General features: G+C 41.9%; 6 protein-coding genes across 6 annotated transcripts; 2 read left to right on the forward strand and 4 right to left on the reverse strand.

Moving 5' to 3' along the window:
* Positions 1-3,262: 3,262 nt before the first annotated feature.
* Positions 3,263-5,079, forward strand: PAAG_00291 (oligosaccharide translocation protein RFT1; the record flags this gene model as incomplete). Its single annotated transcript, XM_015843969.1, has 3 exons — positions 3,263-4,020; positions 4,071-4,925; positions 5,004-5,079. 3 exons carry the CDS (start codon positions 3,263-3,265, stop codon positions 5,077-5,079), a joined length of 1,689 nt encoding a protein of 562 aa, XP_015700304.1.
* A 2-nt stretch (positions 5,080-5,081) lies between these two features.
* On the reverse strand, positions 5,082-6,661 carry PAAG_00292 (ATP-dependent RNA helicase DBP3; the record flags this gene model as incomplete). Its single annotated transcript, XM_002797707.1, has 3 exons — positions 5,082-5,238; positions 5,300-5,371; positions 5,430-6,661. The coding sequence occupies 3 exons, from the start codon at positions 6,659-6,661 to the stop codon at positions 5,082-5,084; spliced, it is 1,461 nt and encodes a 486-aa protein (XP_002797753.1).
* Positions 6,662-7,148: 487 nt separating this feature from the next.
* Positions 7,149-8,326, reverse strand: PAAG_00293 (quinone oxidoreductase; the record flags this gene model as incomplete). The annotated part of the gene is made up of 3 exons (XM_015843970.1): positions 7,149-7,781; positions 7,862-7,953; positions 8,026-8,326. 3 exons carry the CDS (start codon positions 8,324-8,326, stop codon positions 7,149-7,151), a joined length of 1,026 nt encoding a protein of 341 aa, XP_015700305.1.
* Positions 8,327-8,797: 471 nt separating this feature from the next.
* On the reverse strand, positions 8,798-10,949 carry PAAG_00294 (replication factor-A protein; the record flags this gene model as incomplete). The annotated part of the gene is made up of 6 exons (XM_002797709.1): positions 8,798-8,891; positions 8,960-9,858; positions 9,924-10,458; positions 10,538-10,628; positions 10,692-10,843; positions 10,909-10,949. The coding sequence occupies 6 exons, from the start codon at positions 10,947-10,949 to the stop codon at positions 8,798-8,800; spliced, it is 1,812 nt and encodes a 603-aa protein (XP_002797755.1).
* Positions 10,950-11,342: 393 nt separating this feature from the next.
* On the forward strand, positions 11,343-14,054 carry PAAG_00295 (ubiquitin carboxyl-terminal hydrolase; the record flags this gene model as incomplete). The annotated part of the gene is made up of 6 exons (XM_015843971.1): positions 11,343-11,370; positions 11,429-11,496; positions 11,555-11,695; positions 11,788-12,061; positions 12,129-13,845; positions 13,910-14,054. The coding sequence occupies 6 exons, from the start codon at positions 11,343-11,345 to the stop codon at positions 14,052-14,054; spliced, it is 2,373 nt and encodes a 790-aa protein (XP_015700306.1).
* A 547-nt stretch (positions 14,055-14,601) lies between these two features.
* PAAG_00296 (hypothetical protein) lies at positions 14,602-18,839 on the reverse strand (the record flags this gene model as incomplete). Its single annotated transcript, XM_015843972.1, has 4 exons — positions 14,602-14,879; positions 14,956-18,303; positions 18,378-18,447; positions 18,543-18,839. 4 exons carry the CDS (start codon positions 18,837-18,839, stop codon positions 14,602-14,604), a joined length of 3,993 nt encoding a protein of 1,330 aa, XP_015700307.1.
* Positions 18,840-25,298: the final 6,459 nt, after the last annotated feature.

Here is a 25,298-nt window from a genome sequence, read left to right on the forward strand (position 1 = left end):
CATGTGACATTGTCAGTGATCATCATCACAAGCTTCTTACCTGCATAAGATGGTGTATCTTCTTCATTATCAAGCATTTCTCCACCCCTGAATAGATTCATTCAGATATTAAGACCTTTGCAGATGGCACAGCATAGAGGAGCATTTTTATAACTTGCATGTTTATGCTTGACTTTAATGCACATGAAGCAGAATGAGAGCTTCTTTGAGCTGATGATGACAATTCCAAAACAGAGCTTCTGTGACATTTTAATTAAATTCTTCTCATCAATATGGCTCAATTGCTAGTGCCACTTGTCAATCAGTAGCTGCTTCAGCATAATGACAGGTAATTAGATTGATGAGGACAAAATGAAGATATTAGTATTTAGATCCTTTAGGTTAATTAGCTGCTCCACATCATCACAGTTGAAAAGATTCAGTGATGCAGCATTCAGATCATAATCTGTTGATATCACTCTGAGCTTTGATATCATCAAGTATGCCAGTGATTCAAGCTTCAAATTGTTCATAATATCTCTGAACATAGAGAAGGTGTCAGATAGAACATATATATTATTGGAATTCAAATTCATGTAGAAGATGTCATTTTCTGTAGATGCTATTATCTCAAAGTAATTTCCAGCATTCACCTGCAGATCACAGTGAATATAGCTCTGGCACTTCAATAGACCAGTGGATATGAGATTGGCAGATAAGCCTGGCATCAAATAGACATAGTCAAATTTAATTAATTTTTCTCTGACTGAGATGGAGGTGATTCCAATTCCTTGAACCTTCAAGGTAGTCTTATTGGCCACTTGAATCATAGGGCCACTAACCTCTATTATTTGGGAAAATTGTGATTGATCACATGCAATATGACATCCAGCCTCACTATTTCATATGATGAGTGAGTTGATGATTGGTTCAGCAGAGTACACAGACACCCCAATGACCTGCACTAGATTTGTCATTTGAAATGTCTTGAAGCTGTCATTTGCAGTTGATGAGATCTTCTTGTCCTCACTACTCTTCTTATTATTATATTTCTCTATTCTCATTGTGTTGGTGGTCCTTCATTCTTCAGGAGTGCTATCTGAATTGACTGCCCAGCAGAGCCTGCCATGATGATGCTCACATTTCAGATAGATTAGAAGGTCAGACTTTGAATGTCTGCTCATTTGATAGTCTCCACATCCCCTGGGTCAGCCCCCATGGGCTGAATTATTTTGAATGTTGCTGCTATTATTGAAACCTGCAACCATGTTTTCAGTCTGAGCCACATTGACTGAAGAATTAGCTGCCTGGACAGGCTTCTTGGCCTCTTTGAGGGGATTCAATTAAGAGCATATTTCCTCCATGGTTGAATGAACATCCAACATGACAGACTTTGATTTGAACTCTTGTACCTCTTCAATTTTCTTTTGCACATAGTTTCATCATATATTGGGAAGTGCAGAATAGAACATGTGGAATACCACATCATTTGACAGTAAGATATTGAGTATTTCCAATTTCATAGTAATGTCATTGAACTTATTGAAAAATGTATGTATGTTAGTGACTTGGACATCACTCATTGATGTAAATGCCAGGACTGCTTCTCTGCAGAGCTGTGTTCTTGAGATGAAGAACTTCTTCTCAACTGCATGTCAAAGAGAATAAGTGATTCTGCTCTCATCATACTTATTAAAACAGAGTCTAATGCTGGCTGTCAATATGTTCAAAATGAATGTGTAAAGCCAGTGATTTTTAGCCTCTCAAAAAGAAGCTCATTCAGAGTTCTTATCAGGGCTTTTGACTTGCTTGTCCTCTAATATAATTCAGCATTGAGTGTCAATTAGCTTGGCCTTCATATTCACATGCCAGGAGAGATAATTCAAAGATCTGACCAGAGTGTTTGACTTGATGACATATTTAGTATTCTGTTTGAACTGGCTGATCACCTTGCTGATGTGGCTATCTGAGTCATACAGGTTATATTGCATTTAAGATCTCAAGTTCAGATCTCATGCTGATGATCAATCTGTCAGTGAATTTGCAGACATTGTGACCCTGTCATTCTGAGTGTAGAGTTTCTTCAATTGAAGTTGAAGCTGCAATTCTTTGCATCTCTCTTTTTGAAGTTCTAAATCAATCTTTTGATGTTCAAGATCCAATCTTCTCAGTTGCAATTCTTCAGAGTCAATTGTCAGCAGCAGGTTAGAGATCACTGCAGGCATCTTCATCCTGTCTTCTGAAGAAGTTGAATCAGCATATTCAACATGATATAGGCAGACTGACCTCATCATAATAGGGGCTGTAATCAGCCTGGCTTGCTGACTGAGTGTTTCAGAGGATTCAATTCTGAAACTCTTGAATGCTCCTGGAGGGGTCAGTGAGCTCAGAGCCCTCTGATCATTTTCAGATTAGTCAGATTGACTGAATTGACTCAATCACAATCACAAGTGAGTCATCATATGTTCTGCCATGTCATATTAATCTTCTTTATAACAGAGTAATCTTATTTAGTGAGATTTTTATCTATAAGCTTGATTGAGCAGATTGATGTGTTCTTGTGTGATCAGTTGCTGAAAAATTAGCAAGTTGCAGATTTTTCTTTCACTCACTAAGTGAACAGATTGAACACAGAAAAAATAATAATAATATAAGAGTGCATCAAATCAATCAATTGATATAAAATAAGACAATATTATATTGAATGAAGCAAGCAGTGATTAATATACACTATATTTGGCAAGAATTCCCTGAATTGGCAGTTATTTGCGCAAAATGGGTCTCATAACCTGTCAAGGATAGATTGCTTGATTGATTATGAGGCGATCGCTAGCTACGCGGAAGTTATATACAGTGCGGATTACGTAAGAAGGCGGATAGGCCTGACATATTTTTCTCTCGCGTTGGAGGAGAAGCTAGCTAACTATCTACCCGGGATCGACAGCTACGCCAACAAATCTTCTTAGAAGCTCGCTATTCTCTAGCTACACGCCTGGTCACGTGCGGGGCGATAGTCCCGGGACAACGGCTAATCCGTGTGGCCAACAGCAACAACCGCTGGCTTGATTTGACAGAGTTGCCAGAGTTGATTGAGATAGTTGAGCTATTGAACAACCTGTGCTGGTCCCGTGGTCTCCAAAAACATCCCCAACTGCACGGAAAAAAAAAAAAATGTGCACTATCACAGCCCTAAACAGTCTGCTTTAATTGAAAAGGTCATACCCTGCTGCACCCAACCGAACCTAAGACTCTCTATATAAATCTGGGCTCAATATCCTGAACAATGGCCCCTAATAATTCTGTTCCTTTGGGGTTAACTTTTGCGGCGAGCGAGACGACCTACCTAGTATTAATCCAGGTTGTCTCTCGAGCCTTAACATTTCTCGCAAACCAGGTCCTCCTCCGGTATATCTCTCCAGGGACCTTGGGAGTTGCGGCACAGCTAGAACTTTATGCCGTCACTGCGCTTTATTTCTCTCGCGAGAGTATTCGTGTTGCTCTTCAGAGACAGCCCGCTGGATTTGACATTGTGAGCTCTGGTAGTGTCACGGACAAATTTCATCCGGATATCCCTGAACAGTCCGGAGCATCCAGTCACCAGGAAGATTCTCAGGTCGTTGTGAACTTTTCTTACCTCGCGGCTGCATTAGGTGGTCCTCTGATATATATTCTTGGTCAGTTTTATGTCAGATTTGCCAACCGAGATGTTCTCGATGTGCCCTTCTTCGACAGCAGTCTCAAATTATTTGGGCTTGCATGTTTTCTAGAATTGTTGGGGGAACCCTGTTTTGCTATCGTCCAACAAAGAATGCTATATAAAACGAGGGCGTTGGTTGAAACAGCTGCGGCAGTGATGAAAGCCATGATTACGTGTGGGACCAGTATCTGGGCAGTTCGCAGCGCAAACCACGTGGGAGTTTTACCTTTCGCCATGGGCCAAATAACATATGCTGTTCTTGTTCTTTTCGCCTACTTCATTACTATCGGGTCGCATTCAAAACGTGATGGCTTTTCTGTCTTTCCATTTCCCATCCGCTGCCAGTTAGTGCCTCTGCCTCTGTTTCTGTAATGGCGTCCTAACGATATTATAGAGATAAAACGAAATATTTGTTGAGCCTCTTCTCTCGTCCTTTGCTCTCCCTTAGCGTCAATATCTACGCCCAGTCCGTGGTAAAGCATGTCCTTACGCAAGGCGACTCAATGGCTCTCGCTGCATTCTCAACTCTTGAAGATCAAGGCCTTTACGCCCTGGCTTCTAATTACGGCAGCCTTGTTGCAAGAATTTTTTTCCAGCCCATTGAAGAGAGTTCCCGCAACATGTTTGGAAAACTCCTCGCTAGTAACGGAGCAGAAATGACAAAACCTGAGGCCGTTGCAATGGCAAAGTCATATCTCAATGATATTCTGCATGCTTATGGTATTCTTTCTATCATGATTTGTGCTTTTGGTCCCACCATAGTACCGGAACTTCTCAATATCCTAATAGGCTCGCAGTGGTCGTCCCCTACTATTCATAGTCTTCTCTCAAACTATTGTTATTATATTCCGTTGCTTGCATTCAACGGTATCACGGAAGCATTTGTTGCGTCCACGGCAACGCATTCAGAGTTGAGGCAACAAGCAGGCTGGATGGGGGCATGCTCCGCCGGATTCGTCGCTGCGGCGTATTTATTTTTGAGGGTAGGGAATTTGGGCGCAAGCGGGATAATATGGGCGAATCTCATGAACTTGATTCTACGCATTGTCTGGAGCTATTGGTTCGTTAGGAAATATTTCCGAAATCGGAAAGATTGTTTCAACATTACGGAAGCCCTGCCAAAGTATGAATCCGTTGCCACTGGAGTTTTGGCCCATGCTATCATGTGGGGTTTGCAGCCTGCCTCCGAATCCGGGCTAAGTGACATATTAAAAATGATGGTTGTCGGAGGCATATTTTCAGTTTTAATGTACGTTCCATGCTAACATCTTGATTTCAATATTCGTCCATTCTTCTCTCACACTAACCAACGAAACACAAAAAACAGCCTATTCCTTGAGAGTAAGTACCTCATCGAGCTGTATACCAAACATCGCACAGCGAAGACAAATCCAGATTTATAAATCTAGTCATCAAACTTTATTTTGGTAGCCGTCTTCATAGTATTAGCCTCCCTGAAGAAGGCGCCATAAGAATCGTGCTGCTTCTTTTTCACTGTGGTACCAAATTTTAAGAGCGCCTCTGGAATCTCCTGTTTAGCTCTCTTCAGGATATTTACCAATCTGTGTGTCATTAGCTTTTTCGCCTGTGACCAGAGGATTATATAGATGATACCAAACTGACCCGCCAGATAGTGCTTTGTCATTTTCCGTGAACATCGTAATCGCCAACCCGTCCGCACCCGCACGACCAGTTCTGATATTAAGGTTAGCTTCGTTGACTTTGTTATTGGCTGTACGGGTGCTGCTCTTACCTTCCAATCCGATGAACGTAGTCCTCAACCGTCAGGGGAAATGTAACATTTAGGACCAGCCTGACGGCGGGAATGTCAAGGCCACGGGCGGCAACATCGGTAGCAACCAGAAGCGGTACGGCACCGGATTTGAATGCATCTAAACTCTTGAAACGTTCGGTCTGGTTCATGTCACCATGAATACCGGCCACTTTGAAACCCTTGGAGCGAATTAAACGCTCAATACGCGTTGCCTCCTTTTTGTAAAGACAAAACACCAACACCTTATCCATGGCATTCTTGCCCCTCTGATATTGGTTTAATAACGACAAAAGCCGATATTCCTTGTCTTCTGGTTTTAAAACTTCCACGATCTGCTTGATCCTCGTGTTGGCGCGGATATCGGAGGAAAGATCTCCTATAGTAATCATGACCTGGTCCTTCATAAAGGTGTCGGCGAGTTTCCGTACGGATATGGGCCAAGTAGCAGTGAACATGACAGTCTGGCGTTTTTTTGATGAAGGCATAGCGCCCACGATATCCTTGATATCCTGTTCAAATCCCTTATCCAACATCCTATCAGCTTCATCTAAGACAAGATATTTCACCTTATCCAGGCGCAAGGACTCGTCGCCTTGGAAATCCTTTAGCCGTCCCGTTGTTGCGACAACCACGGATGCCTTTTTCAGAGCACGGCGCTGGTCATCTTTCGAGGCGCCTCCGTATATGCATGCGATGCCAACGTTGTTTGGAGTGAACTTCATTAACTGGTCGTAAATTTGCGTAGCCAGCTCCCTTGTAGGAGTTATGATCACAGCGGAGATTCGAGATGATGAACGAGGACCGTTGATTTCCAGCACTTTTCGGATACACGGGACGCCAAAGGCTAATGTTTTTCCGCTTCCAGTCTCAGCGACACCGATGACATCTCTGCCTGCGAATAAGAATGGCCAAGAAACGGATTGGATTGGGGTCGGCTTCGAAAAATTCTCTAGAGGACCATAAAGTTCCTTGGAATCTGAAGGCAGGTACGAAAACTCAGTAATAGGACGCAAAGTCGCTTTGGTCAAGGGATCCAAAATCTGGATTGCGTGGGATTTCAAGAAGTCATCAATCTCGGATTGCGAGACCACATCCAGATCGGGAGATTGGATGTAGGAAGGTGTTTTGGGCTTAGCATCCTCCTTAGACCTTTTCGTTGGTCGAGAAGAGAGTTCTGGATTGGATTCCGTATTGCGATTCCGTTTGGCCATGATTAATTGTCAGCTGGGTGTTGTCTAATTCACAAAAATTTGCTGTAGCAGACTGTGGACCCAGATTTGAGATCGGATAATTTGGTGCTGTGCACATCAAAAAAATAACTAAGCAATAATACCTACCTACTTTCAGAGTAGAGTAGACCAAGGCCCCCAAAAATCAGGTATTGCTGGGGAGGAGGAAAGGCTCTCTCAAACAAATACAATGCTCGTAGAATTCAGTCAAATACTTTCACGCAAAAGATAGAAAAAATTTATTTGGGATTATTTCTGCCGCACTCCCAGTCACCGCCTTTCGAATCCTTGGCACAGGGGGATGCAATTCATAGAAATTTACTCTGTACTCCGGACTTCGGACCTCGTATACTTTAGTGCAAGGAGGATGGAAAATAATTCCAAGAAACTATCCATGGATATACTATTTAATCGTTGCTCACATATTCCTGTTCAGGTCCGCATGCGTCCCAGAAACCAGAGTCCGACATCAATCCTCTCCGATGGTACAGATGATTTTCCCTTTGGTCTGATTGCTTTCCAGAAGCAAATGGGCATCAACAACCTTCTCAAATGGGAAAACTTTCTCAATGTATACCTTGAACGTCCCATCTTTGAATTTAGGCATTATGCGGTTTAGCAACAGATCCCGAAGCTGTCTCTGGTAGGCAGAGTCCCTACTTCGCAGAGAGCTGCCTTCGTACTTCAACCTCTTCCTCAGAAATGCACTGATATCGACACCGGCAGGTAATTTTGTGCCCCCCAAGAAAGCAAGATTGGCAATGCAGCCATCCAGCGCGGCCGCATCGAGGTTTCCTTGGAAATAGCTTGCGCCAACAAAATCGATAATCACATCGACACCGCGACCACCCGTGGCCTTCTTTACCTCCGCCGCCCAGTCTTGAGTTTTATAGTTAAATCCAGCTGTTGCACCAAGTGTACTGACGCAGAAATTAATTTTTTCTTGGGAGCCAGCGGTGATGTAGATACTACTAGCGTTATCTGCTTTTGAGAGCTGGATGCCAGATATGGAAACGGCTGATGCCCCGGCATGCCAGAGAATTGATTTACCGGGTTCGAACTGGGCCACTAGATACATGGCCTGTGCTGCTGTGAACCACGTCTGTAAAATCATAGTTAAATCGACAATTAGCATAGGGCCTAGCAATTTTGCTGCCGTAGATAAGAGTCATTGTTGCGTACCTCTGGTATTCCTGCAGCTTCTACCCAGGAGAGCTCAACCGGCTTATGCAGTAGCGTCTGCACTGACGACGAAATATACTCCGCATATGCCCCTTTTTAACAATAACATGTGAGAAATGACATAGAAATCATTAAAATACCACAACCAAGAGTGATAAACTCACCGCCGTAGGCTAATCCGAATACCTCATCTCCGACTTTGAAGTCGAGACAATCCCCACCACCCAAGCTTTTAATAACCCCTGAGAATTCCACGCCAAGTGTGCTGGGGGCTAGAGGAGGGACCGGATACATCCCTTCTCTTTGCAGCAGATCCATCCGGTTCAAACCAAACGCTTTTATTTTCACTAGGGCCTCCCCAGCAGCTGATACTGGCTTCGGGATTGTATTAACAAAAAGATTTGCGGCAGGACCTTTTCCTCCCCTGATATCTGATGCACTCGTGTTAATAAGGGTCTCAAACATACTGTAGGTGACGGAACGAACCTATTGCGCGCATCGTGGCCATTTTCGATGTATTAAGAATGATTCAGCACACGCAGCTTCTTTTACAGAAGGTTGTTACAGGAGCTCAATTATCAACAGAAAGCGTGTTTTTTGTAAATAGATATTTTGTGGAACCTTGGAAGTTGTGTTGTCTTGCTTATCTTGCGACTTTTTAGACATTCACAGATCCTAGCAAGCCTGCTGCGGAGAAACTACCTAGTTAGGCAGTTAACTAATTATTAAGCAGCAAAACACTCCGCTCAGTAACTGACGATAAATCCCTCGGTGGATACTGTGCAGTAGCTTTCGCGTTACCACAGGTTTGCATCGTCACGTCAAGATAGATACGTTTCGCTGTATTCCCAATAATATATAATGAATAATAAACATGTACTTTGCAAAGGGTAAAGGAACAATTTTACAAGGCCCAAACGCTGTTCATGTAAATCCCTAGCCGATCAGGTATGATTTTATCAATTCTGCCAGGCGAACAGATTCCGTGGTATAATCAATCGGACTAACAGACGATACTTGGTACCGGACACTAGTTATATATTGTTAGTAACAACGTATAATATACTTCTGTGATTGGATAAAGTAAGGTTCAGTTACCGCTGCTGCTCCTGAAAGCTATCCATTTTGGCCCTGCAATTAAAATTCCAAGCGCGACAGTTGGCTTTTTGGACAAGTTCCTCATAAGCCCTCTCATCATTGTCCTTAAGCTCCATGATTTCATTTGCAGATATTCCTAGTAGTGCTTTGCCAACTTCGTCGAAACAACTAAGCCACAAGGCACCTGTATGATCGCAGACATTCACGGATAAGATATAGCGATACTCTGGCCGAGGGAAGGATTGGTCGCATCGCTCACAACGCCACCGGCCAGTTTCGTCCTGGAGGACTTTCTTGTTGCATTTGTCAGTGAGGCAAGCAGGGTAGGCCATGGTGTCTTGCTTGACATAAACCACAGTGGCTTTCAAAGAGAAATAATCTGGCTTTTCTGACATTCCCAAGTTCTCTTCTTGAACTTGGGCAATGGTTTTGAATGAGTTTGCCCGACGGTCACCGGAGCCGACCGCGCCGCTTATTGACTCATGGGATGCAAAGGTTTCCGACCTTCCTTGGGCCTCATACCAGCCCTTTAACTTATGAGCGTCTTCAATGTCGGGATCAACTGTCATGGAGCCGGAACTCAGCAAACTAAGAGATCTCCCACCAAAATCGGAAACTTTCACACCCTTGAATGCGACCACAGATTCTGGCATGGAATCAAAATCCTTTGCGGCGTTGCCCCACACGGTAAGCCGAACTGAATAACCCGTGTTGTCAACTAAGGTAAGGTCACGCTTGTCATAAGGCTTGCTAGTTGTCTTGGAGAGGATCTGAGAGGATTCTCCAACATCTTTCAGCACGCCAATTACATCGATAGTGGTGCCTGGTTCAATCGTCTGTAAATTGGCAATATTGGTGAAATTGAATCGAATTTGAGGAACATCATTTTGTTCCTCAGCCTGATGTCCCTTGTCTGTTAGAGTTTCTTGGTTTAATACCAAAATCCTAACTTGGTCAGACTAACCTTTTCAACGACCGTATCCTTTTCAAAAGTGAGTTCGTATTCGTTATTGAGATTGCTAAACGCTTTCTTGGCTATTTGCACACGACATGGGCTGGATATGTAATATACGGAGCCTTCCTCAAAAACTCCATAGAGTGCGTCACATTGGTCCTTGAAAGCCGTAGCACGAATTTCTCCGCTATCATCCAATAGATTGACGCTAAAAAGTCTACCCTCTCCATTTTTATTGTGCCAGGTTTTGATTTCCGATTTGTTCGTACAGCGGGCTTTTATAGTCCACTTATGTGAATAGGGAGACAGTGCTTCAATGGGATATATATTGGCATAGGCGGTGGTGCTCGCTGAGGATCGCTTTGCTGGCTGTTGTGGTGCTTGCTGCGGCGCACGGGAGCCATAGAAACCGTTGGTGGAAATGGTTGTTGGAAGAGACTTGTCCTGCTCCTCTTGCTTCATGTCAAGTGGCTGAGGATCACCAATCTTTTTCTCACATACACCCAATCTGTCCAAGATTTCGAGGTCAAGAACAATCAAGATTCTACAACAAGTTTTCAAAGTCAGCTTGTTGTTGCTCTAGTGCTGATATCGCAGTTATTCGACAGATATATAGAACTGACCTTTTCCCCTTAACCAAATTAGCTTGAAAGGACTTCAAGCGAACGAAGCAACCGCGAACTAAATGTCCACTTGTGACAAAATGGTTGGCCTCTATCAAAAATCCAGGTTAGAAAACAACGCGCTCCGTTATTGCTAGAAAGGAGCCAGGCATACGGGTTGCAAGCATCGTTTGCACATAGTTTGTGATGTCACTGAAAACCGCCCTGAATCTTTCCGGGCTGTTTGGCTGAGGAGGCAATGGTTTAACTTGAACACATTGAACTACAGGTTCCGCTACCTTGGGCTTTGAGTCATCGAAAATTGCACTGGATACAATTAGCTTGATAGATTCTCAAAAGCAGGATAAGCATGTGGTGCTTATGAGAAGTACCTGAGCGCCCCCATCGTGATCTCAGAAGCAGGGTCTGCCATGATTGGATTGAAAGGAGATTTTCACGTAGCAAAATACAGAGAAAATAAGCTGCTCTGGTGTTCTGTATCAAACGGCCAGGCTGCTGGTATGGAGGTTGGATAGAAGTTGTGGTGTTCAGAGGGGGTTGAACAAGAAATATAAGTTTGATGTCGAAGTCGCGTCAAGGCTGAACACGCGTAAAGAGGTTGGATGGGAATATTTTCTGCGAGAACAAGAAATTACATAAGCACGGTGACCTCACCTCCTCAAAAGTTACAACCTAGGTATTTATGCCTAGATCCTGCTCAGCTTTTACCCTGCTATCTTAGCATCTAAGTGGTAGGTAGGTATCTCATGTCCGCGGATATACAGGAGTCAGTTTAAAGAGGGTCATTTTTCTGAGTACCCACCACATGGCTTGCATTCATCTTGATTCCCCAGGTATGTCGGCCTTGGCCTGCGCTCTGTTTCTCTTCCCGCGCTGACATGCTTCTTAAAGAGCTTCGTGCCCCGCGGATCAACCAACCAGTCTATCGAGAAGATTGCACGCAGTGTTTTGACTCAATTGTACGCCACTCTCTTTCCAAATATCCCATCCTTCGGACGATGCTAATAACCTACGAAGGATGACCCATCTGGCTTGGATGTGTGTCTTTTCTGTTTCAATGGGGGTTGTACTGGGGACAGAAATCACTCTAGCATCCACCATAAACGGTCCGGACATCCATTGGTGTTGAATATCAAGAGAACCAGGAAGATAGTACAGGTTAGCTTTTCTTGATTGCCCTCATTTCTTGCCGTTTCTTTATATATACCAAGAGCTCATTTTGCTTCAAATGGTGTTAATACGAAACTCAGCGAGATGAGCCTCCCCTTAAGATGTCGAAGCTAGCGATCACTGCGGAAACAGAAGAAGATCGCTATGATACCACCACAACGGTCAACTGTCATTCTTGTCAAGTTAGTGATATTGACAAGTCTGCCGGAAATCTCCCTTCCGTTGTTGACGGTGTAATGAAGGCACTCACATTTTCTCGTCAGGAGGAAGTGAAGGCGTGGGAGCAGGAATATTCCCCTTGTAAGCATGTGCTGTCGCTGGTGCAGCATGGCTCAATCCAGGAGAATTCCAATGGTATGTATTCTCAAAAAGGTGGCCATATTAAATAAAGGGACAAATTAGACTAAACATTCTGCTATAGATTTTTCTAAGTGCGCCTCGTGCAACTTAAAAGAGAACCTATGGTTGTGCCTCGAGTGTGGTAATCTTGGATGTGGCCGAAGCCAGTTTGGCGGCGTGGGTGGTAATTCCCACGGACTTGCTCATGCGGATAGTTCTTCCCATGGCGTCGCTGTAAAGCTTGGTTCTATTACACCCGAAGGCTCTGCGGATGTTTTCTGTTACAAATGTAATGACGAGATAATCGATCCAAATCTTGCTACACACCTTGCGCACTGGGGGATAAACGTTGCTGAGCGACAAAAAACCGAGCAAAGCCTTGTTGAAATGCAGATTGAACAAAATCTTAAATGGGATTTTTCAATGACTGGTCAGGATGGGCATGAGTCGAAACCCCTTTTTGGAAAGGGACTTACTGGACTCAAGAATTTAGGAAACAGCTGTTATATTTCCAGCGCTGTTCAGTGTCTTTTCTCGTTACCTGAGTTTAAGGAGCGGTACTTCCAATCCATGACAGAACCACCGCCTGCCGTTGCACCTGCCGAGGACCTAGAAACTCAATTGCGAAAACTCAGTGATGGTATTCACTCTGGCCGCTATTCATTTCCCGACCCAGATGTTGCGATTTCGGCTCATTCTGCAGACGTTGTCTATCAAAAAGGACTTGCACCTGCAATGTTCAAACATTTGGTTGGCCGTGGTCACGAGGAATTTTCAACTATGCGCCAGCAAGATGCATTTGAATTTCTTCTGCATCTCTTCAAACTCATTACTCGTTCAAAACACACAGATGGCCTCCAAGATCCCGTGGGCTCCTTTCGATTTGCACTTGAGCAGCGCTTACAATGCCTAGTATGCAAAAAGGTCCGATACACAGTAGATGAACAGGATAATATATCAGTCCCTGTTCCCGCACGTCGTGTAAAACCTAGCAATAGTGCAGTAGATGGAACCGAAGATCGGAATTCTTCAGATAAACCAGAGTTCGAGACGGTTACTCTGAAGGAGTGCTTGGGCATTTTTACAGGGGAAGAGATTGTTGAACTAACATGTCCAGCATGTGGCAGCAATGATGGCTTCCTCAAACGATCACGCTTTAAGACTTTCCCGAGGAATTTGGCTATTAACGCTCGCCGTTTCAGTCTAGTCAACTGGGTGCCAACAAAACTTAATATCCCTGTTGAGGTTGATGATAAACCGGTCGACTTAAGCTCGTACATGTCCCCCGGGTTTCAGGAAGGTGAAGAACAATTGCCTGACAATCCTCCGAGTGAGCCAACGGCGTTTGCTCCAAATCAAGCTGCACTTAATCAGCTCCTAGCGATGGGTTTCCCAGATGTTCGGTGCAAGAAGGCTCTTCATGCAACGGGAAACTCTGATGCAGAGGCTGCCATGACTTGGTTATTTGCCCATATGGAAGATCCAGATATTGATGTTCCTGTAGAACTTACCACCAGCAATGCTACCTCTGTCGATCACCCAATGGATGACCCAGACAAAATCGCTCAGCTAAATGAAATGGGAATTGACTCTGCCAAGGCTCGTAAGGCTCTTAGAGAAACGGATGGGAATGTTATGAGAGCTGTCGATTGGGTTTTCAGCCACCCTGATGATTTTGGGGCGGTTGAGACCCCACCTGGTGACGCAGCCTCCAATGAACCTCCAGGGTCTAAATATTTGCCAGCTGAGTTTCAGTTACAATCCATTATCTGCCATAAAGGAGCTTCAGTTCATGCCGGGTAAGTACTTCGTGTTTGTCTGCTTTTTGATTCGATAGTTCAGATTGCTAACGAGACAACGCAGACACTATGTTGCCTTTGTACGAAAGCTGCTTCCGGGATCGGAAACGCCACAGTGGGTTCTTTTCAACGATGAGAAGGTTGTTGAGGCAAACGACGTTGAGGAGATGAAGCAGTTCGCATATGTCTACATTTTCAGACGATTATAGCTCTTTCCGTCTATTCAAATCTTCGAGATGAGTTCCTAGACAGATAGATTTTCTTCTTGCTGCCATTAGCAAACTATTGGCTTGATCTAATGAAATAATGTCTATTCTCGTTCTGATTTCTTTACATTATTACTGTTTTCACAAGCAGGGAGAACAAAAATGCATGTGTAGGATATGATACATGGTACCAATGGGTAGCTTAGACGGAATATAAATTCAAGTTAACAGAGCATATATTTATTTATTACTTTAGATTAATACTATCAGCCATTCCAAAGACATTACGATGTAGAAATTGGTAGGCAAAAAGAGAGGAAAGTTATGTTCAAGAATATTGTATTTCGTCGACACTCCCAGCATATCCCGTGGATATTTCAAATACCACCGAAGCAAAAGGAAACAGAAAGAGGAAGTTCGCTGCAGATAACAAATGATAAGCAAACACCCAGACATCAAAATGAACAGTCGGTAAAGAACGACTGCAAAAAAAAAAAAAAAAAAAGGGAACATAACCACGCGGATGAAGGACTGTTAAAAGGGACTACCATCAATATATTTCCCCAACACTAGTCGTATTATTCTCTTCACGAACGGGCGTGGAATGCCGTCCCCTCGTCTCGTTAATAATCAAAGAGAACCAATCGTCAAGCCTGCCCTTCTCGATATACGTGCGTAGCAAATCAGCTTCCGCATCCAGCTCCTGGACGAGACTAATTTGCTGGTCTGGGGCCAGTGTGGCATGAGACCATGAGGGCAAAATATCGGATTTGAGAATGCGTGATGGTGTATATGATTGGAGCGATAGACAGACATTCCGATCAAGCCCTATTTGGGAGATATAAGTTAACCACTATATACGCGGTATACACGAGGAAACGAAAATATAATTAAGATCATATACCATTAGCCAGCTGCCTCACAGTCTCTGCCAACGTTGTGTTAAAGACGTTAGACTCAACCTCCCTGTCACCCTTCTCCCCCGCCCGGTTGATAATCTCCCAATTATCACGAAGCATGCACCGACGCCAAATGAGCATTTGCAGCGCCTCGCGATACTCATGTCCCTGCTGCTCCGGATGCGGGAAAGTGCCAGCCTTCAGTGCAGTGAACGCAAAGAAGAATTCACGCCCTGCCAAACTATCTTGAAACTCTACCCCTTCGAGGAACTGGACGGGATCCATAAGTGTCAGCAGGTTGATGAGTTCCTCAGCACCCATCGGAGTTCTGGCTACGAGTTTGGAAAAGCTGCGATGAAGTAGTTCACGGTGCGTAGGTTTGCCGCGGACGACGTGATTAGCGAATTGTTCCATTGCTAGTTGGAGGGCGGCTCCTTCGTCAATTGCACCGTGGAGAGCGGGGAGGATATGTTCGCAAGTCAGGTCTTGAATATTGCACATCTGGACCAAATCATCGAATGGCTGTAATTGCGTTTGTAAATTTGAGGGAAGGGAACCGGATGCTTCAAACACAGCTAGCCTGGTGAGTTTTGCGAGGGCGACTTCGACCCGTTTACTCCAAAGGTCGGATTCCTGTTCGACAGCTATCTGCTTCAAGGTCGTACAGGCGGTGCTATAATCATGCTCACCGACAATATCATTGATCCAGCTCAGCTTTGAATAGGCAGGATGACTTCGTAAGAATCTTGTTACGTATTCCTGGTACTCATGCATAATGAGTAAAGTTTCCGGCTGACCAACATTGATATGTCTAGTGAAGAATGCATCTGCCCAAGCTTCGCCAAATCGTTCGAAGTATTTATCAATCCTGAGTTTCCAGGACTTCGTCCCTTCATCAAGACCTGAACTATCATCTTCTGGTCGCCTGGGTGGCCTTTGTTCCTTTATCTGCTCGTGCAGATCTACCATCAGTTCCACCAAAGCGTCCATGTCTCGGAAATTTTCCGCGAGAGTAATTGACTCTTCTAGCAAGCCGATTGCCGCCAGTTTAAACAACTGTGGCTTTCGATTTTCCACGTGCGATTTTTCAAGCATTCTCCCATTCTTTTGTATCTGGGGGTCAACTTGCGCTGCGCACCACATAGTTCGCTCCTTATGCAGTGATGCAAATGCCCTGAATTGCCTAGGGATGTTTTCTCTGATTGTGTTGAGGACTTTGGCAGTTTGTGTAATGGATGGATCGGATCCAGAAGCCGCCGGGCGACGTCGACAGATATTAAGTTCCAGGTCAAGAAGCTGTTCCGTTTCTGAGTAATTAATCTGCTTCGAAGTCCAAAATTCTGGCAAATCGCTATACTGCGCCATGATGACCGCATCATCATCGGCAAATTCGTCACCTACTCCATATAGAGTAGCATTATCTTCCCGGAATTGGAAGGCAGTTTCCAGAGCGGCCAGCGAAAGGTCACAGGCTTCACAAACCTGTTCCGCAAATTGACGATCAACCGTACGACCCATGTGGCTCTCGTCCTTTCTAAGACCATTCAAAATCCATGGAATGATATATTCCATTCGCCAGGTATCATAAATAAACCAATGGCGAACAACATCGCTTTCACCACTTCCAGACTCAATTTTCGTTCTATGATTTTCTCCCATTTTCGAAAGAATCAAGGCAAGATGTGTCTGTTTGCTAGGGCGATTCTCCTCGTTTCCTTGCTGTACCCTCCAAATGGCTCTCTGCGCAGCCATCTTCTCTGCTCCCCACAGAAGCTCCCACCGGGCCAAGGGAGAAAGATGCACATGGAACCGCTTTAGGTAAACCGCAAGATCATGAAGTGCTATGGCTCGCATTTTCAATTGCTGTCCTATTGATGGAGTTGTAGTTGAAATGAATTTCGAGCGACACCGGAGAATTTCGTCGCTTATTTGTAAAGCCGCGTGTTCAAGCTCGGTCGGGTCTGATCGAAGCTCGTGATAGCCAACAAAATCAAGGGGGTTGACTTTCATACTACCGTAAAAGACGGCCTGTTCAAGCCGCGATTTGGCAGTTATTTTGTTCCCGTCAACACCATTGGCAGATTGTCGAGGCAAAGCAGAAATACGGATGAGACCAAAGTTGCGAATCATAAGAACACATGACGGATACATATAATCGTCATTACAATCCTCAGAACCACATCCCTGTACGATGTATTCGTTTCCTTCTCGGAAACGGATATAATCTTGGAATGGTGGTGGGAGAGGGTTAATGTTTTCTAAAAGTTGAACTGGCGTCAAGTCACCAAACGGTGCGAGAGATGAAATAACCACTCCCTTGTCGAATATCACAAAGGCTGAGTCTCCAGGCTTAGGGACATACAGATGTGGTGACCACGAAGAATTAGGTTCCACATAATGGTTCCGGAGATTAATGGGGTGAACTGCATCAGCAGTTACCTCAGAATGTGTTATCTTCAAACCAACAATAAAATAGGTTAAGGACGAGTTTTGCGAGACAGCGACAAGAATCCAAAGCAAGATGGCACCGGTAGCAGCATCATCGAGATTGCCGGGACCGTAGTCAATCGGGTGTCTACTTGCGAACACGAAATCCAAAACCTCGAAAGTATTCTGAGCTTCCTCTTCAGCGATATTTGACGTACTACCCAGAGCGTTTATTATGGATTGTTTCGCATCCACCTGTGATTTCAAAGTGCTCCCGTTATTCCAATGGATATCCCACAGCTCAAACTCCCCTGCGCTGGTAGCTATAATGATGTCTCGCTGACCACGCTGAGACGACATGCCAGCTTTAGTGGCTGCAACTCTCCGTTTCCACGAGCTGCCTGAAAGCACACTCCTTATCCCACTCAAAAAGCCAATACCGCCTCCACGAGATGTCCCGCGAAGTAATTGAACAGAAATTCCCGGTTTACCTTGCGAATCACGAATAGACACATGCGCAAGACGACCAGTGGATAAAGTAATGATGATCCCCGATGGTTCAGCGTTGATGATCTCCGTGGCAACTTCTCCCGATAACACTCCAGGTATCTCACCCTGAATTCCGTTTTGCCTTTGTTTCATCAGCCCAAGTATAGCGGCAGTTGAAACTGTTTCCCAAAGACTTATTTTCCCAGTTGAAGGGACAACGACCATCAGGCCAGGATTGCCCTCTGCGGATTTGGATATGAATGTTCCTAAAGGTAGAGGGTCATCAGGGGACTTCGATGGGGTCGGTATGGAGAACTTAAGCACCGTGCTTGGAGTAAGTGACTGCGGCGGGATGGCGTATGGCCAAACAATAGCTTCATGTTGCGAAAGGGCAAGGCAGTATCCATTTGAAGAGGTGATTGTATATCTCAATGGAGCTAGAAAAACATTTCCGTCAGAACATAGTGGTTCACGATGTGATTTTACTTTTATTATGAAACTCCCAACCTACCACTAGGGTCTTCCTTGATATGATCAGGCAACGAAGGTAAATGGGCAACCGTGTAGAAATCATTGCTTGACTAGGGAGCAGGATTGAACATCAGCATTTGCGGTTTTCAAATAGGTTGTTCTTTATGTAAAAAGAAGGGGGAAAAAAGAGAAACCGGTCTCTTACAAGAGTAATGGCCCCATCTGCATGGTCACCGCGCTTTTCTGGTTTCCTAGGTCCTCTGAGAGCAAGATCACCCAATATATTTGCAATCACCTCCTCTGGCATAGGCTCCTCGCGTTGTTGCTGTCGTTCATCGACATTATGCTTAGCCACAGCAGCCTCACCGCCATCCTGCCGGAAATTCGAGCGCTGTCGTTTCGCTTTGGGTGGCTTCACAGACTCATCTGAGTTATTTCTCTGGCGCCGACGGGGATTTCGCAACGCCGGAATGGAGTGCGTAGTCACGTTACTGGAGAACATGGCGTGGGTGAGAACGAATGGAAATTAAGGGTAGCAATGTCAAGGAGAATTTGGCACCCTGACAGCTACACAATTAGCTGCTTAGCTGTTTAGCCAGTTGAGGTTCTTTCACCAGACAATATCCGACAACACGATTGTATACGTTGAAGCAGAAGCTTCAGTGGAACAAGTTGACTGAGTTACAAACTAAGTTAACTAACGTATTTCCCAAGCGAGGGCAACACCCAAGTGAGCGCAACACCAAAACCGCCAGAGCTCAACTCATTAGATTTAATTCAAATTATCTCAACACTACAACACTCAATTAAATTAAATTAAATTACACGCAGTTGAGAACATCTTAGTCTTGTATGCCTGATGATATTACAATTGCTGCAGTGTTGTGGAGCTCGTCAGTGTGGAGCAGGTGCAGGTAGTGACGACTTGTGAAATTGAATAACTGGCTGTTCAACAGGTGTTGCAGGCTCTGCAAATGCTGCAGATAAAGCTAGAAGACTTTGAACTTCTTCACTAGTTAAACCTCCTACTTCTTGTTGAATTTGGTGTCTAGATCTCTTGTGTTTTTGCTTCTCTATCTCATTCATGTTGAATATATCCTGGTATTGCTTCTTCATAATAGTGGCACTGACTATCCCATATTTACAAGTTTTGATAATTTGATCAAAGTCTTCCACAAAGCCTTGAGGCTGATCTTTCACTAAGCCTTTGATATTATTTATTTACAGGTGTAATTACGAGGAATTACTAGATGTTTGAAGAATTCAGAATGTGATTGAATTGCTAAAGCTACTGCATGAAGAGATAGAAGTCTATAGTTGAATATTTAGCTGCTGAAGAATATAGTCAGATTGAAAGAATACTATTTCAGCTGCCTTGAAATCATTTTGAATAGTCTGAGGCTTGAAGACTATAGTATGCACTACAGAATAAGTATCTAATAAATCTACTTTTTAAATGACATTAAATTTAAACTGTATATACTGTTGAATTAGATCTTCATATGCTCACTTTAAAGCTGAAAAAATACTCACGTCTAGTGATTGCAAAAGATGTGAAAAATAAGATAATATATAAAGATATATTATAGTATTATTCTTGTAAATTTGATTAAATTTTTAAGTAATATAACTATTATAATCATTCAAAATAAGAAGAATAGATCTGTCAACTCTGTAAGAATTTACTGCTGGAATAAATGTCTATTGAAGTTATCTCAGATCTATTTCATTAGTAGTTCAGTTATTTAAACTAGTATTTTATTTTTAGTCTTTTGAAAGACTTTTAAATTATTTTTCTAATAAACTCTTACTTTTAAAAATAATATAAAAAAGTAAAGCTTATTTAAATGCATTGATTAATTCAATTACAGTTACTTATTTATGATTTTCAGACTGTAGAAGCTTTGCTCTGCTATAGTACTCACTACTAGTAATAATATTAGCAGTAATGCAAACTATTATAGTAAATTCAGTTTCATCAAAGTTGTATATATCTTCTGATAGAATGTCATACTCAGTAATTATATCTTTCAAAATCTTAAATTAATTATTTATAATTTACTGATCTTCATATTTGATCTATTCATGATTATAGCATTTGAAATAGTAGTTTTGAAGCTTTAAATAATATATTATTAGATTTAACACTTAGTTTTTATCAACTTGAAGAGGGGAAGTAATAGAAGTGATTGAATTTCATATAATAAGAAGATAATTAGCTATATTTTTAATTATATTGACTATAAAAAAAATTTATTTAATTTGATTCAGTACTTATTCAACTAGTTTATCTTCATTAGCAGAAGATAATTTGTGTAAATATGTATATAAATTCATCTATAATTATCAGTCATTCAATTAATAGATTAAAGTAGAATAAAAGATATTAAATATAAGGGGTTGAACCCTTAGATTTGCTCTGACTGGCTGACTCAGCCTAGCCATCATTCGCATGTGCACACATGATTGTGCTACGTGAGCTTGCTTAAGCTCAAGTTCTCATCTCATTCTTTTCTTCCCTTTCTCAAGCAATTCGTCCTTGTTATATAGAAGGACTAGCCTCTAGTTCTTAGAGCTTAACCCTTTACATTATGAATTGCTTCACTCCTTTCATTGATAGACCACTGGGAGCCTTAATTCTGTATCATAAAGCTCAGCAAATGTGCTGACATATGATAGGCTATTGAAAGCCTTAAATTCTGTATCATGAAGTTCAGTGATAGCACTGATATATGAATAGACTGAGTTAGCAATCATGCTAACAAACAAATGAGCAATATTGAAAATGTCTAGTTGAATGAGATAAAGTGACAGACTTGTACAACAAATGGATTAACATGAAGCAATGAGCAGGTACACCTTCAGCAGCTTTGAACAATAATAAATAGCCTTTCTTCAACAGCAGGAACAGGTCCAGTGTGAGAACAGAAATTTAATAGCAGCTCAGCAAGCTGAAATAGCTAATCTATGACAAGCTTTGAACACTTCAACATCAATTCTCTCTCAATTGAACTCATAATCACTCATTGCAGTTAGAAGACCAAAGACCAAGCTACTGAACTGTGAGAAGTATGATAATTCTAATCTGAAGCACTACCCTCAGTGGGAGCTAAAGCTTCAATCAAAACTTAAGATTGATGGAAAAGCTTTAGGTAATAATGAGGAATGTGCTTGGTATGTGTACTCAAGACTGGAAGAAATGGCAGCAGCTCAAGTTTACCTCTGAATTGAGAATAATAAAGACAAGGTCAACTTCACAGTAGAGAGCTTACTGAAGCAGACACACATGCTCTTTAGTGATTCTGCACAACAGGAAAAGGCTATGCAAAAGCTCAACAATTTATGACAGAATAGAAGAGCTCTTTTTGACTTTCTACCTGAATTTAATCAGCTACTGCTGGAAGCTGATGATCACAGATGAGATGATCACATTAAAAAGAAGTATTTGAAATCTGCTCTAAGCATGAAGCTGAGAGAAGGCATGATGAGTGTAAGAGAATCATCTTTCTATGAGAATTACTGCAGAGAGCTTAGATTAATTGATCATCAACTCTCTGAGCTTAAGACTTTAAGACAGTGGTCTAGACATCATGAGAGCAGATCTTCTTCAGATCATATGACATCTAATTCACACTCTCTACTTTGTCATGCTGTCCTTGACTGACAAAATCAGTCTCAAGCTTCCACTGATGATCTGATGAATCTCTCTTCTGGTGCTGTGACCTCAAGCACTCACCACACCAAATTGATAAATCAGACAGAGATTAATTAATGAAGAGAGCAAGGCCTGTGCCTGAGATGTGAAGCTGGAGGTCATATGATTAAGAGCTATTTGTTCAAACCTCTCAGATATTCTGCCACTCTCACAATAGCTAAGGTGATCCTTGAGCTGGTACTGAACAACAACAATGTGAATATGAGTGAGGATTTGAGAAAAGAGTAGCTCCAACCAAAAGACACTGGAAAGAGCAAAATAAGAAGCTTATGAGAAAGCAATGGAGAAGATTTAAATCTAAGATAATATTCAAACACTTCACTGTTGATGCTCTAGTAGATAATACCTTTTCAACTAGAGCAATGATAGACAGTGAATATAATGTCTATGATCTTATTTTTCAATTCTATATTAACAAGCATAAGCTTCTGTGCATTGAAATTTGCCCTGTTAAAATGACTGGCTTTGAAGACTCCATAGGACTCTCTATGAGCATGATGACTGACATTCAAATTGATATAGGTGGTCATGTAACTGAATGAGCCTTTCTCTATATGGTAAATGGGTTACATGGTCATGATATATATCTAGATAACCTCTGGCTAGCCCAGCAAAAGATGATCATGATCTCTTATCAAAGAATTATGAGATTTGAAGAGAGTGGCATAGAGGTAGAGTCTAGTTCAAATGTAAAAGCTGATGTGATTCCCATCTCTGCTGTAAGCTTCTCTAGACTTGTGAGCACTCAAGAGAAGTGAAACATTGAGATCTTCACTGTCAGTTTGACTGACATTCAAAAGGCTCTAGAAGTGAAACTAAAGGTTGACCCTAGAGAAAAGCTGCCTGAACATTATCATGAGTTTTTGGACATATTTGATAAGAAAGTCACCAACACTCTACCCCCACTTTGTGGCCCAGGTAGAGATCATAGGATTAAACTGATTAAAAAGGCTGATGATAGTGCAGAACAACCCCTTTGAAGCTCATTATATAATATATCTTGAGAGAAACTACTGGCTTTGTGAAAGACTCTTACAAATTATCTGAATAAGAATTTTATTAGGATGAGCAACTCCCCTGCAGTCATCCTCATACTATTTGCAAAGAAGTCTGAGGGTGGGCTAAAATTCTGTATGAACTATTGAGCTCTTAACAAAATCACCTGAAAGAATTGATATTCTCTATCATTAATCAGTGAGACTCTACAGTGAATTGAACAGGCTAAATGATTCATTAAGCTGGACATTATTGCAGCTTTTCACAAGATTTGAATCACAGAAGATGATAAGTGAATGACAGTCTTTAGAACCAGATATAAGCTATTTGAGTGACTGGTTACATCCTTTGGTTTGGCCAATGCTCTGAGCACATTTCAAAAATATATCAACTGGGCATTACATGGATATCTAAATGACTTCTGCTCAGTCTATTTAGATGACATCTTGATATTTTCCTCAAGAAGCTTATAGGAGCATCATGAGCATGTACAAAAGATGCTTATATGTCTACAAAAATCAGGTCTGCAGACAGACATCAGAAAGAATGAGTTCAAGATGAACAGCATAAAATATCTTGAATTCATCATTGAAGTGGGCAAGGGTATACAAATGAATTCAGAGAAGATTAAAGCTGTTTTGAAATGAGTGACACCTACTACTCTTAAAGATGTACAAGGATTTTTAGATTTTGTCAATTTCTATAGACAATTTATCAGAGATTTCTCAAAGATTGCAATCTCACTGATGATTCTTACATACAAGAATGTTTCTTTTTTGTGAACAAGCAAGGCTGAGGAAGCTTTTAAATGTCTAAAATCAATGTTTATCTCTGCTTCAATTCTGCTTCAATTTGACTCTGACTATGAGACTATATTGAAAATGAACTTCTCAGGTTACATCTCAGGAGGAGTGCTGCTATAATATGATAAGCAGAGCATTCTACACTCATGTGCCTTCTTCTCTCACAAGCATTCACCTGTGGAATGCAACTATGAGATTCATGATAAGAAGCTATTAGCAATAATTGAGTGTTTAAAGAAATGAGATGCTGAGCTACAAAGTGTAAAGAAATTCAATATTCTCACAGATCATAAGAATCTAAAATACTTTATGACTATATGCAGACTAAATGAAAGACAGCTATGTTGAATGAATATTCTCTATCAATTCAACTTCAGAATTGATTACTGGCCAGAGAAGTTGAACACTGAATCAGACATTTTATCATGAAGAGAGCAGAACATGTCACAGAGTGCTGATGATAAGAGAATCAAGCAGAGACAAGCTCAACTACTTAAGTTTAATGTATTGGTATCTGAAATGAAATCAATAGTGACTGCTGCCAGTGTGAAACCTGAGATGTCTCTTTAAGCTCAGTGAAATAAGACTCATAAAAATGACAAGATTCTGCAGCATCTGAAGCAAACTCTTTATAAGAAAAGATTCAGATTTTCTTCTGAACTTGACATTAAGACCTCTGTCTCTGAGTGCTCTTTAAATGAGAATAGAGAGCTTCTCTTTTGAGATTATAAGTGAGTGTCAGACTTTGAACCTCTTCAAACCAGGTTAGTGCATGAGGCTTATGACTCACCTCTTACTGGTCATTCCAGGTGAGAGCAAATAGCAGAAGTTCTAATATGTGAGTTCTACTGGTCAGACTATGCTGCTGATGTGAGAAGAATGATCAGAAACTGTCATCTTTACAGATCAAACACTGCATGAAGAGATTAATGTTAGAAACTGCTTAAGCCTCTCCTCATTTCTGAATGCATGTGGCAGAAGCTTTTTATGAACTTTATTGTGAACTTATTAAACTCTAAAAAATATACAAACATCATAATTATAACAGACAGACTGACCAAGAAGATTATATTAAAAGCAGTTAAGAAAACTGATGTGAAGACAGTGGCTAGAGTGTTCCTTCACAACATCATCTCTCAACATAGCATCTTTAAGACAGTAGTATCAGATTGAGAGTCAGCTTTCACAAGCATATTTTGAACTTGAGTGTATGAGAAATTAGATATTAAAAGATAACTCTTCACAGTCTATCACTCAGAGACTGATGAAGCTACAGAGCAAATGAATCAGACTCTGAAAATCTATCTATACAAGTACATTAGCTTTCAACAAAATGACTGGTGTGAATGACTTCCTCTAGTAGAGCTGACTATCAATAATAGAGATGCTGCCTCAACAGGCATGAGCTCATTCTTTTAATATATCTTTTTCATATCTTCTTCATTGA

Source organism: Paracoccidioides lutzii (assembly GCF_000150705.2).
Source record: "Paracoccidioides lutzii Pb01 unplaced genomic scaffold supercont2.1, whole genome shotgun sequence".
NCBI lineage: Eukaryota > Fungi > Ascomycota > Eurotiomycetes > Onygenales > Ajellomycetaceae > Paracoccidioides > Paracoccidioides lutzii.